The sequence below is a fragment of the Gracilinanus agilis genome, chromosome 6 (assembly GCF_016433145.1).
Source record: "Gracilinanus agilis isolate LMUSP501 chromosome 6, AgileGrace, whole genome shotgun sequence".
NCBI lineage: Eukaryota > Metazoa > Chordata > Mammalia > Didelphimorphia > Didelphidae > Gracilinanus > Gracilinanus agilis.
The window spans coordinates 201,040,528-201,054,899 of NC_058135.1; the positions used below are offsets into that span (position 1 = coordinate 201,040,528).

The 14,372-nt window shown below is 39.3% G+C and overlaps 1 protein-coding gene across 6 annotated transcripts in view; it reads left to right on the forward strand.

Annotated features, from left to right (window-relative positions):
- The first annotated feature begins 2,011 nt into the window (after positions 1-2,011).
- LCORL (ligand dependent nuclear receptor corepressor like) overlaps positions 2,012-14,372 on the forward strand; it is a 152,011-nt gene continuing 139,650 nt past the window's right edge. For all 6 annotated transcript variants that reach the window (XM_044680116.1, XM_044680115.1, XM_044680113.1 and 3 more), the window contains exon 1: positions 2,012-2,159. In XM_044680116.1, the coding sequence (XP_044536051.1) occupies positions 2,012-2,159 (148 nt within the window). The remainder of the gene's footprint in view (positions 2,160-14,372) is intronic.

The window sequence follows — 14,372 nt, forward strand, 5'->3', positions numbered from 1 at the left end:
GTTTCCTCACAATAACTGAGTAAGCAGGGAAAGTACAGATATACCTTCCACATTTTGACTTTCCCCATGGGGTTTTGATATATCAAAGGTCAACATAAGAAATTAAATGGAAAATTTTGAGGGAGTTTTGAAGAGTTGAAGATATGAGAAAGCTGATAGACAAAACAGAAGTTTAGAAACTCAGAAATGTATAAAATACAAATCATATACAACAAATACACAATTTCTTTTTCTAATTTAAATTAAGTTAAAAAGTTAAAGTTTTTGAAAGGAACAGGAAAATCAGCAGATATATACAAAGGCTAGAAATACAGAGCTATCCTAAAAAAAGTTTAATAACTCATAAATGTGTATAAATATCCCCATAAAAGAAAAAAAGGGATAATTCAGACCTCTTCTCTGGTAAGGAGGGTCTAAAAATTTTACTTGGATTTTCCAGATCTTGACGGGTTCCAGGCCCACTCCCAAGGTGTGCAAGAGATGCCTGTAATGTTATCTCTATTTTAGACATAAAGAATATGAGGCTTACAGTTAATGTGTCTTGACCGTGGTTGCATAGCTATTATGTGAGAATGTCAAAACTTGAACCCCAAGACTTCTGATTCCAAATCTAGTGATCTCTCTGACTACTGGGACAACAGATATTTTTTCCCAAACTTGGAAATAAAACTTTGGGGACTATTACCTAAAAATTTTACTCAGCACTACAACTAGCTAATTTAGCATCCATAGCAGGAATATAAAATTGTGCTCCTATCCATCCGAAGATATCTTCAATGTTTTTCTGCACCCTTCATTTCTTTTACATGACTGAGACCAAGTGCTTACCCTTTGCCAAGACTTTATAAACATCATCACTGTATTTACTTGTAAATTTTGGGTAACTGATGTTTTTCCCCCAAATTACTTAGTTTCAAAAATGCGACTACCATTAATAACCAAAAGTTTCTTCCACAAATGTTTTGTGGTTATAATTTTATTTTCTCTTTATTTATGAGGCTACCCTTTTCTTGGAGGTACAGACCTTCAGCAACAGACGTCCCCTAACCTACTTGCCGGCAAATGATTCCCAACCTCCAATCTTTTTTTGAAAAATTTATGCACGTTTTCACACATAATCCAGATTTTTCAAAGACTACACCCAGCACCACTAATAAAAACCTTTGGGTGTATGTTAAGTGCCGATTTTATTGACAGCTGAATGGTCCCCTTCTCCCTCCCCAACAGCCGTTATCCTCTCTCTAAAGTAAGGGGATGATAATAATAGCGATACCCATCACTTAAAAACAAAGAGTGGACGGCAATAGCCCACTCTCGGTGTCGACTCGGTGGACAGTGTAGCCAGCCCGTTTATTGCCGCCCAAGAGGCAGCTCAAACCCTAATCTCTGAATAGATCGGTTAAACAAGACTCCCGCTCTACTCAGACGCCAAATCTGCGGAGTTTAGGAGGAAAAGGCAGAAGAACTGTAAGGGGCAGCTCCAGAGCGATACAAAGGTAGCCCCGGCGATTCCTCACTTTACCCCCAAGGCAGACTACAGGGTCCAGCATGCAGTGAGCCCGAAAGCGAAGCCGCTCCACAGGCTTCTGGCGCACGGAAGACTGGGAAGTGAAGTCTCCGAGGGGTCAGAGGCGGAGAAGGCTTCGTGAATCCCATGGAGTACGCCGGTTCCTAGCCGGGGGAGCCGGGGCTTTTTTCAGCCGGAGGTTGGAGTCGAGAGCACAGTCAACTCCAGGGAACTGGAGGGGGTGGGGTTTGGAGAGCAATTGTTTTCCTCCTCCTCTCTGTCCCCGCCTCCGGCTCTCCTCCCACAGAGAATGGAGGGGGAAGGTAGTGACACGTGTCAATCAACCCTCCTCCTGACCTCCCCTCCCCCCTCCCCTCTTGGCAGCGGAGAGGAGGAGGGAACGAGAGAGTGGCGCGCGCTCCGGGGCTCGCGCCAAGGGCTCGCGCCCCCGCCTCGTGCCTGCGCCGCCCGTATGTAAATGAGGGCGCGTGACGCGGGACGCAGATGGACAAGGGAAGAGGGAGAATGGCCGCTGCTGCCGCCGCCGCCGCTGCCGCCGCCGCTCAGTGCCGGAGCCCTCGGTGCGCGGCGGAGAGGAGAGGATTCCGGCGGGAACTCGATTCTTGGCGCCACCGCCTCATGCACTGTGTAGGTAAGAGAGACACAGGCCGGTTTCCCCCGGTCTACGCACGGCGGCTGCCTCGAGGAGTTTCAGCTGAGAGGGTTTTGAGTTGATATTTCCCCGGTTTCGGGTCAGTTCAATGGGGGAGAGGGGAGGCGGCGGCTCCTGGTCTTCCTTTTGTCTGGGGGGCCCGGCTCGACGGGCCCCGTCCGCAATCGTTGTCTTCTCACCTCGTTGTCTCCCAGAGACTGTTAGTTTGGAACTGCCCCCTCCTTTCTTCACCGCCCCCCCCCCCTCACAAGTGAGGGGATCGCTCCCCCGGCGAAACTCCGCTTCTTGCTTCTGCTCCTCCTCCTCCTCCTGTCAGCGCAGGGGAGTGGAGGACGCGGCTCTCAGCGGATAGGGAAGGAGGGCCGGTCGGCCGGCCAAGAGGAAACTCCGGGCTGTGGGTCGGCAGCGAGAGGGGCTAGTCGCCCGCCTGTGCCCAGGGCGGGGTGCGGAGGGGCGGCCGGGAGGACTCGGCTGAGTTCAAGGAAGAAGCGGAGGGGGGTGGGGTGGAGGGAAGGAAGCTCCTCGGGGCGCTTGGAGGGATGGGGCTTGGAAGGCAGCGAATGTCAAGGAGAATAGATTGTTGGGGGTGGGGGGGCGCCGTACGGAGGTGGGAGCTCTGCCCTCCTCCCTGGGATCTGCGGTTCTGGGGCTTGGCGGGGGCACTTGAGCTCCGTGCGGCGGGAGGCAGCGGCGGCGGGGCGGGTAGGGGTGTGTGTACCTCTTTAAGAAGGAGCCGCTCGTGCGCTGACGGTTGGGATTTGAAGTTCTTCCTCCCTCTTTGGAAGTCTGGACGGATGGGGAGGGGGGTGTTGCTATGACAACGGCGCCCCCCCTTTCCCCTGTGGACGCCCCAACGGCTCTGGTCTCCTTTGGTGTCATGTGACGGTCTCCACATACTACTCTTCCCCCCTACTCTCCCAAATCATTCCCCTCCCCAGCCCCCCCAAAGCCCCACCTTTTCCTTCTTGTGCTCACCCAGTTTGTAGGACTCGCCCCCGGTTCCCTTCAAACTTTTGTGTACTGGGGGGGCCCTTTCCATGGGGCTGCTCCCTCCGGAGAGGGAGAGCTTTCTCACCTTGCTTTTGCCGCTTCTCCGCTATAAGACGGGTGTTTGGAGTTCAGCAGGTTGGTTTCCTATTCTAGGGAAAGAGAATGGATTATTTTGTAAAGGGGGGGGCGGTGTGGTGGTGTCGGCGAGGAGGGAGGGGGTCTGGAGCTGGGCGGGGAAAGGTGGTATTGTCTAGTTGCTTGCTTCGCTTTGGACGATAATCTTAAATACGATAAAAAAAAAAAAGTCTCTTGCTTGTTTCCATCTGTTCTTGTGTCCTCTTGCTCACCCCAATTATTTGTTTAGAGTCTTTAGGAAAGAATATCTCATTTTCATGAGTGAAATGTGTGTGCGTTGTGGTACTGGACACCATCGATACAGGAAATTAGATTGGGGAGAGATTTTTCTAATTAGCGATTTATATGTAGCATTTATGTAATTTTATGTTGATGCATTTAGACTGTATCTTGTATTATTAGGGTGTCCAGCGGATGAAAAGTTGGCAGATGGTAGGTTTTGGTCAAGCGTCAAATTTGATCGTTTTAATATTTTAGTTATTAAATACTAATGGAAGTATGGCAAAAAGTTTCTTGTGCTACTTGAATACCGCATTAAGTGCATTTATGTAATTGTTCATTGAAATTAACTCAGATGGGAAAACCTATTTTCACTTTTAGCTAAAGACGCCCAAAATGGTTAATTCTGATTCTAATTGAAGCAGGTTTAAGTCTGACCGGGCCGCTTTCCGTGTCACTGTACTTTTTGAACAAGGCAGATTGTAGTGATTTTAACGACAAAAAAAAAAGGAGGAAAAGGTGTTTTTCCATTCATCTTTTATTAAGAGCAACGATGTGGGTAGATATGTCCTTGGGAAACTCTAAAATGATGCCACCAGCCCTCCTTTTTCAAAGTCTTCTGATTTTAAGGACTTTTAAAAACAAAACTATGAAATAAATGAAATAAGGGAACAAATTTTTGCTCTACCTTACTAGGTATTCAAATAGAATTGAAACTTGTTGGGAAAAGTTATTGATGATGTGTTTTTAACATCTTTTAGCGGTGTAGGTGAGCACTGGGTGAAGGTAAACTTTTTTTTTCCGGGACCTGGGTAGAACTGAGGGCTGGATCTGGAGTCAGGAAGACCAGAGTTCAAGTTTGGCTTCAGACACTTAGTTAACGGTATGACCCTGGGCAAGACACTTAAACTTCTGTTTGCCTCAATTTCCTCATCTCTAAAGTGGGAAACATAATATCGCCTACCTAGGGTTGTTGTGAGAATAAAATGTGATAATAATTACAAAATGCTTCTGCAAAGTGCCTAGCACATAGTAAGCGCTGTATTATAGTAAGTTGGCTCTATTTTTTGAAAACCATTTCAAACCCAGCCAGTTTTAACAATACATGCTTTTTTTGTTGTTGTTTTTAAGTATGCTTTAAAATATAATGTATACATTATATTATTAAACTATATGACAATCCCCAAAACCATTAATGTGTATTGGGACTGAATATAACAATATATTTATATTTAGTTTTCTTTCACTGTGGTCATATTTAAATTAATTATATTCTGAATTCATTTGCCAAATTAAAGTCATCTACTTTTATCTTTTCCTTTTTCCCCTACTCTCTATATCCAGTTATTGAATAGTGTAGTACCTTGTTTCAGTGTTGGAAAAAACTTCTTGGACTTTGAAGATAATCTAAAAAGGCTGTTTTTAAAAGAAGTACAGTACAGAACAACATTTCTGTCTTATGCAGTGAAACAAAAATATTGCTTTATTTCTGAATCTGTCCTTAGCTTAGCTTATTGAAATAATTTGACTCATTCTTTTGTAACTTATAATGCTCTCAGTTAAGAAATCAAGTCAGGGACTAAGCTTTTTTGGTTGTAGGTTTAATTCGGTGATCATTACATTTTCATAATTATCTGAAACAACTAAAATTTTTATCTTGGATTTGGAAAAGGAAGTTTTAACTTTGAAAGGTATTGGAGTAGTTTTTAGTTTACTATTAGATTGTTGATAATCTGTGCCACCTTTTTGGTTTCCCCTTTGCAATCTAAGGCCTTGTCTCCCTCTGTAGAACATTATAACTAGAACTAGGGAGATGATGTAATTTCATTTTTCCCCTCTGTATTTTGCCTTCACTGTTCAGTCACTTGTGTACATTCATCTCTTCAACAAACACTTAATTGAATGTCAACTGTATGTTCATTAGTGTACCAACTCTAAAAGGGGGAGGGGAGAAGTTGAAGATACAGAAAAGCAAGACAGTTCCTTGTTCTTGAAGAACTCACTCCTAATTGTTCTTTGTTTAAGCTCTGAAAACTAAAAATAGAAGAAAGTCTAATATAAAGTAAATGCTAAATAACTCTAGGTACTTGACTTTTCTCTTTTTGAATGATAATGCTTTCCTTTTTATGGAATGATAAGATTTAGACCTGGAAGGGAACTTGAAGATAATATCTATTCTGACCCAACCCTCTAATTTTACAGCTTTGCAAATTTTGATCCAGAGAGGGAAATGACTTGCCCATGGTCACATAGGTAATAAGAAACAGTACTGGGATTTGAACTTAGATCTTCTAATTCCACATCTAGTGTTCTTTTAACTACATTGCTTGGTATGCTTTTTTTTTTCCTTTTTAAAATACTTTTACAGCTAATATCTCTTTTGGTCTTTATGGTAATCTTGTGATATAAGAAGCACAGGTAGTATATAGAGGAGGAGACTGAAACCCTCAAAAGTTGTAATTTGTACAAGGCTTATATAATAAACTTGTGAATATGTGACTAGAAACCAGGTCTCTGTCTCCAACTAACTTTTAACAAATGACAGTTAATGTAAAATTGATGATCATAATTTGATGTATCTCCAACCTAATTTTAGCTCTTAGTTTCAGTTTCTTCTCTTGTCTGTCCTTTTATGATAGGTACAAATGGGCATCAAATTGACTGACTGGTTTGAGCTTTTATCTTTTTTTTTCCCCTGGACTACTCTAGAGGTGTAAATAAGTAAAAGAAGAAGAGGAGGAAACAAGGGATCAAATAATCAATGTCTTAGATAAATAAGTAGACTATTTCATAAGATCATAGAATTTTAGAGTTGGACCTTTATTCAACCTGTTGTTTTAGAGATGAGGAAACCTGGACACTCTTTTATCTTCCTACATCCTAAGGGCATATAGTATTACAATGAAAAGTAGTTACAAACACTAAAAAAAAAAAATTAGTACCAGATGTGAGCCACTCTAAATCTCCTATAGTTAATCTTTCTCTATGTTTTCTTATCATTCCAGCCTACTCTTCCCATGAACTTTATCACTTCCCCAGAGCTGCTCACTACTGCCTCTGTTTGTAAAGTGGCCACTCACCTAACCTGACTGTTCCGCTACAAGCAGCACTATGAGTTTATCAGGGCAGAGGTATGAGAATAAATTGAGTATTCTCTTCTGATGTCCTGTAGGGCAGTTGTAGTGAAATCTAATATTCACATTACTTTAGAATTATACAAATTCAAATATATAACTATCCAGATTGTGCTAACTCCTACCTTCGAACCAATTATCTTACTATTTCTATCCAGATTCAGTTCAATACAAGTATTACTATGTGCCAGGTGCTGGGGATACACATATAGGAAAAAACAGTTCCTGCCTTCCTGGAGTTTATATTCTATTAGGAGGAAACAGCATTTACTCAGATAAGTAAATAAAAACTATTTGTAAAATAATTTCAAAGTGAGAAGAATTCTCATAGATATCCTTGAACAAGCCATCAAGAGGTCTAGGAATTATAAGAAGCAGAAGACAAGTAGTATGAAATCAGTCTGCAAAGGTAGGTTGGAGTCAGATTGTGAAGAGATTTAAATGCCAAACAGATGAGTTTGTATTTTATCAGAAGCAGTGGGAAGCCATTGAAGTTTATTGAGCAGGGGAAATAACTTGGACAAACTTGTGCTTGTGCATATTAATTTGTCAGCCACCTGAAGGACAGAGTGAAGAAGGTAAAGCCTGGAAGCATAAAGATCAGTTAGGCCATTGAAATAATCCTGGCAAAAGATGAGACCTTGAACTAGGGTTATGATCACATGAGTGAAGAAAAGGGAATGGATACAAGAGATGTTGCGGAGGGAGAAGAGATGAGACTTGGCAACTAATGTAGGGTAAGGTGGCAGGAAAAGCGGAGGATTACTCTTAACATTGCAAACCATTAATTCATTGAAAAAATTGATGTCCACCACTGGAATAGGGAAATTAGGGAAAGGAATGCATTCAAGGGGAAAGTTAGATTTTTGTTTTGAATGTGTTGATTTTGGGGGGCCTGTGGCAATCTAGGTGAATAAGCTCAAAAGCCAGAGGAGGGCTAGATGGCAGTTTGGGACTCCTCTATGCTGGTTTTTTGTTTGTTTGTTTGTTTGTTTGTTTTAACCCTTACCTTCCTTCTTAGAATCAGTACTGTTTTGGTTCTAAGGCAGAAGAGTGGAAAGAGCTAGGCAATGGGGGTTAAGTGACTTGCCCAGGGATACATAGCTAGGAAGTGTCTGAGGCCAGATTTGAACCAAGAATCTCCTTTGTCTGGGCTTGGCTCTCAATCTACTAAGCCACCTAACTGCCCCTATGCTGATTTTGATGAGGTCATTGCATTGAGTGTAGGGGGAGGAAAGAGAAGAGGACCCAGGACAAGAGCCATGCTTTGAGGGGTGCAAGAAAGAACTAGGAAGAGAATGGTGCCATGAAACTCTTGGATAGAAAGAATTTCCAGAAGGGGAGGGAATGTTGTTGGGGTGGTCAGCTTTGTCAAATGCAAAAGGGTCAAGAAGACCAAAACCTGAGAAAAAGCCATTAATTGTTGTTGATCAAGTGCAAAGTTTCAGTTGAGTAGTGATTTGGAAGCCAAATTAAATGGAGATGAGAATGGGAGGTAAGAATGGAGATAAGTATAAACAGCTTTTTCTAAAAGTCTGACAGAAAAGCAGACCTGTAGGGCTAAAGGTTAGAGATATGGTAGGGATGCTCTACCTGCCATCAACAAGACCAGGAATGTGGGATGGGGGGGTAACTGTTCAAGGATTTTTTTGTTCAAAAGTCCATTTTGATGAAAATCAGCTCTTGACTCCTTTGCTGTTTCTTGAATTCAAGCCCTGGCACTATGTTGTACCCATATTATAAATAGGTAAATTGAGGCATCATGAATACTCTATTAGGTAACTTGAAATCCATTATCATGTTAGGAAATTTTTTTGGTGGTTTAGGCAAGACTAATTTGTCTTTTTTATGTGCCTCAGTTTTTTGTTTTTGTTTTTTGTTTTTTGTTTTTTTTTTAAGGGAAGGGGGAGGAGGGAATAATACTGAGGAATTTTTGCATGCAAATTTTGAGATACTGTATTCTGGATCATTTTATACAGTAGAAGATCAAAAATCTGCCATCCTTGGGACCAAGCAGTGTGCGAATTTTGTATTTTTGCAGATGTTAGATATGGGCTACAGACTGGTCTGAACATATCATAGCCTGATTTCTGCGTGGTGCCGTCCCCTCCTTGCCCACGCTACTTTCCTTGGCTGGCCGCACGTGCGCACCCCGCCCTGATTGGCTGTGCACGAGATAAGCGGCTGTTCCTGTGCCCCCCTACGTTCCTCTGACTTGTCTGACTTCCAGCCCTGGCCTTCGCTTCTTCCACCACAGTGCAATCCTGGGAGGAACAGCAAAGGTATGTGGATTTTGGATATGTAACTTTTCGATCTTCTACTGTAGTGATTCCCACTTAATTGCTACATCCTAGCATTGTGGTGTTTTTTTTTTTTTTTAAATAGTGCTCCTTTTTAGCGCTGTGAGGCATAAATTTATGTACAAATGATTATAGTGCAAATAACACCATTTCAGTTCCCTGGTAAATCATTTAGTTTCTTTCTGTTTTGTGGCTATATCTGTATTCATAACAACAAAATTTTGAGTCACAAGAGAGACAATATGAGGATGGCCAATATGAACCTATCACTATCACTAGATAAACGAGTGATGAGTTAGTTGGGTAAGCTTTTGTAATGTGCATGGTAAATAATATTAAAAATTAGAATTGGAAATTGTTTAGTTGCAAATTTTATATCATCTGAGATATTTGGCCATAGTGGGAGGTTTGTTTAATATTCTCCTACCTTCCCTAACCCAACTAAAAATAAACAAGAACATGTTTGGGAATCATTCAGTCTCAGTTTCTTCTCCTAATCCCACTTGGAACTTTAGTCACATAAATTTCTTGCTATCTTCTTCTTTTTCTATTCATTCTCTTGGTAAATTAACAATTCTTTCTCTGCAATATCTTTTAGATTCAGCTGTTATTCATTTCTACTGAAGCCTTTGTAAAGATCCTGATAATCTTACATGTTGCTTACTGCAATGTCTTTGCTAATTTCCCAGATTTCTGTTTATTTCAAATCCTATATAAATGGTCATTCTCAACAACCAGTTTTATTACATAGCTTAAATCCCTAACCCTTATGCCTTTTTATATTGAGTGAAAACTTCTAGTATTGTCTTTAGTTCATTCTGTTGGTGGCACCACTCTATAATGAAGTGCTTATCTTCCTCTAGCCTTCTTCTTCTGTGTTTGTTCAATATGATGTCACTTTTCATGTATTTTCTTGCCTTTTATCTTTTTATAAGACTTCCCAAATTAATGAAGCCGTTTTGCCAGTTCCTTTTTCTTAGTAATCATTTTCACCCTTTAAAACTCAACTAAGGGGGCAGCTAGGTAGCTCAGTGGATTGAGAGTCAGGCCTATAGACAGGAGGTCCTAGGTTCAAATCCGGCCTCAGCCACTTCCCAGCTGTGTGACCCTGGGCAAGTCACTTGACCCCCATTGCCCACCCTTACCACTCTTCCACCTATGAGACAATACACCGAAAGTTAAGGGTTTAAAAAAAAAAAGAAAGAAAGAAAGAAAGAAAGAAAAACTCAACTGAAATTTTTTTCCTTCAAATATTTTACCTCAGGTACTTATACAGTTATTTCATACCATATATAATAAATCTTGCCATATGTAATATACCATATATAATAGACTGGTTATTATATTTAGCTCTGTTCTTAGTGTGCATATTTGTGTATTCTACTTACATTTAGCAAAAGATCTATGATTTCTTTGATATGAGCACACCTTCAAATAATACATATTATAAGATGTTCGTGTCTAGCCATCTTATGCCATTCTTGACCATGTCCTCCCTTTAAATCCTTTGGGGACTTCACCCCACATAATTAGGGCCTATGAAATGTTTAAGTTAACACCCGCTTATCACTGTATTGCTATGTGACTAGTCTGTCTTTTTTTTCTTAATCTTGAATATTTCATCAACAACCATTACTTTGTCATTCTTGCATTATTCTTCATTTGTAATACATTTCAACCACTTATACCTATTATGCACTCTTCATTGCCCTTTGGGTGAGCATCAGCTTTTTTCTTCAACAACAGTAGTTACAGCTCACAGATATACAAGTTAGTATCAGTTTTAAGAGGTTTAACTACTTTCAAAGAGAAGCTTGGAGTAATTAAAAGAACTATTTCCAGAAGTCGTTCATTCTTCCTCTCCCCTTTAATTCTGAGCCCACTTCATTATATCATTTGCATTGCCTGTCCAAGATAATATGTAACAGCAGACAAACTTTCTGAATTGTCCAATCATTGTAGTCTAGATATTTATCATTCATTAATTGTTTTTGTGTATGGATAGTTAGGCTGAACTCTTGTGAGTGATTACAGTTTTTATTTAGGCATTGAAATGTTCTTGGCCATGATGTAATCAACATAATGTCTTCTGCAAGCTGAAGCATCTGGAAGGCCTTACCACCTTTTTCATTTGGTCTTTATGTTAGAGATCCTCCATGATTGTGGCAAATACCCTTGGAAAGCATATGTGTCTTTGTTTTGTGTTTCACTTTATTATTAATCAAGAGGGCTTTCAAACAAGGTTACATTTTACACAGAATCTCGTGATTCTTATTCCACATACATGGAAGATGTCTTCTTGGAGAAAAATCTTTAAAGTAACATTTTCCTCTACCAATTTAAATACTTTTTTTTTTTTTAATAGCTAGCAACCACTAAGCATGGTAGACTTTTATATTGTCTTATTTACAGCCAGTTGTTTGACTGGAAAAAAACATGGTCTACTGTAAAATATCTGTTGTGAAGGATTCTTCTCCAGCCTTCACCAAGGATTCCTTCCATCAATGTATAGATATTTCTTAGATATTGTAGAGTTGAAAGCATTTAAATTGGTGTTATTGATATTGCATTGATATCCTTTTCTGGTAATAAAAGGCTAATGATAATTTCCATGCTATCTTTGATTGTTTGACGTTCGACAGTTTCTCAATGTTCTCTCTTATAATAATGTTCCCTCCAGAACATTTTCATGGATACCACTTTTATGTATATGACATAGTCCTGCTTTTCTCATACTTTCTTAGAGCTATTTTGGACCAATATTAGAGTTCAAATGTATAGCTGTATCATTCTTAGTAGTGAAAAATCTTTAACATAGTTTTTAAATTTTTCCTATTTTTTGTTTCTTGTTCCACTTGAGGTTTCATGTTTAAAATTCCTTGCTATAAATGTTCTTGGTTGAGTTGTGTGTGTGCTTGTGCGTGTGTACATACACATACTCTTTTAGCTGATTTTAAAACAGCCAAGGATTTCTGTTGGTATCAAGTATAAAATATTAGCCCCTTAAAAGGAGTTTTTATAAAATATTTTTGATAATTCTATACAGATGTATTGTTTCAAATACTCTAGATTTAGAGTTGTACTCTGGTATCTTTAAAAGGCTTAAATATTTTAAAATTATGATTTCAAATTATTCTTATAATTTGAGATGGTTACAATGTCCTATTTTTAGCTGCATATTGAGTTTGGTTATGGGCTATATCTAGAGACTTGTTCTCTATCTACTTCACAGTTCATAAAACATTATACTTTGTCACTAAGTTGCTTATCTCCACTGAGCTTTCCTTTTCTCCTTTCCCATATCTCATAGGAATTACCAGTAGGAAAGGGAACTGGCTATCTGCTTCTTGTCTTATCTACAACCATCAATTACTTGTACTTTTTGTCTCTCATAAGAATTTACAAGATTTAGGGGAAATCAAAAGGAGCTTATTACTACAAGATTGGAAATTTATCTCTTGAGTATCAGCGGCCAACTAGGTAGCTTGGTGGATAGAGAGCCAGATCTAGAGATGGAGGTTTAAATCTGGCCTCAGACAATTCTTAGCTATATGACCTTAGGCAAGTCATTTAACCCCAATTGCCTAGCCCTTACCCCTCTTCTGCCTTGGACCATACTTGATACTGATTCTAGGACAAAAGATAAGGGTTTTTAAAAAAGAGAGGAGACAATACCAGAGGTCATCAGTTAATGTTTCTTTGCTGGAAATAGGAGACCTTTCTTAGATTTCATGGTTTGTGCTTACTATGTGCAGGATACTATGTTTGATGCAAAAATTGATAAGATAAAATCCTGTACCTAAGGAGCTTAAGTTAAATTCTTATGGGGCATGGGAGTATATAAAAAAATTAAGTAAATGAAAAATAACTAACTATATAGTACCAGTCAGAAAATGAACAAAAATGGTATTAAAGAGATCTTACTTGGTAAGAAAAATATCTTTCCATGGCAAAAGGGGAAGAAGCTGTGTAGCATTTTATTTTCTTAAAGCTGCAGGGGTACACACAGTACTACATAAGGGCTAGAAATCCTATGGATGGCCTGAAGTCAAGAAGGTCTAGGTAAGGAAAATACATGTTGGATATATGAATAGGTAAGTCATTAAGGCAAGTTAAAGAATAGTTGCTTATTTGCAAGGGTAGTATGGGTTCCTGCACCAGGATCAACTACAATAGATTAATCATAGATCTTGACCAGAAAAAAATTCCAGGATTATTGTTGCTATGGGATTCTATCCCTAATTCTAAATAGGAATGATATTAGAGAGGACACAATTTTTCTTAATTTCACTTAACCTGACCAAGGATATAGGTATATTCAAATAAATATGTTCTCAGCAATTTTAAAGGTATTTTTTTGGATTTGTTTGCACTTCTGTTGTGGGCTACTACTTGAGCTTTGTGGATTACCTTCCTCATATTAACCATAGTTAATAATTTATAAGGTAACATTTAAATGCATCAAGGAAATAGGCTTTTTAAAAGACTCCTTAGTGATTTTTTTGTGATTATAATTACTGCCTGACCTTCACCTTTCCCACATGTCAGTTACATAACAATAGTAGAATATTAGGATATGTGTGTGAGTAGATAGATAATATCCCTATATCCACGTATATATATCTGTATTTGGGGTGGATATAGACATCCATATTTTTGTGTGTATATGGGTCTGTCTGTGTATCCCATAGGTTGCAGGTAATTAGACTTGGCAGCTCCCTCTAACTCATTAAACAAAGAAAAATGAATTTAAAAAATCTTCACCTGTCATCCTCTCCTCCATTACTCAAGAAATATGGAATCTTAGAGCTAAAAGAAACATAAAGTGTATGGGGAATACAAAGAATCAGGGTGTTCTGTTTTTGAGGAGGAACTAATATGTAGTTTTTCCATAGCAACACAACTTTAGCTTATTTGTTCTCTAGCAGACTATAAGGATATGATCTGAAGATTATTATACATTCCTCTTTAAGTTTTCCATTTGTCTTAATTAGTTTGAACTGTTACAAATTTCCAGATCTATAGTCAGTACTCTTTACAGCATTTGCCAGCATTGATTACCCATTCCTGAAACTTTCTTTCTTAGCTTCTTAGGTACACATATTCCTGGTTCTCATCATTCCTCTGAGAAATCATTCTGTACCTTTCCTGCCTCTACCTCCAAAGTAATCCCCAAAGTTCTGTCCTCAGAAAAGAATCTTTAGCCAACTTACTGATCATTGATGATGTTATCATTTGCTATCACTTCTGTGTGTATGACATCCAGTTCTAAATATCTAGCTGTGACCTTTCCTCAACTCCAGACCCACATTTCTACTTGGCTATCTTATAAGAACCTTTTAAAGTAAAAGTGTTGTCTCCTTTCAGTTTGTCCTCTTCTCCAAAATCTGCTTTGTTTACTGACAAATCTTTTG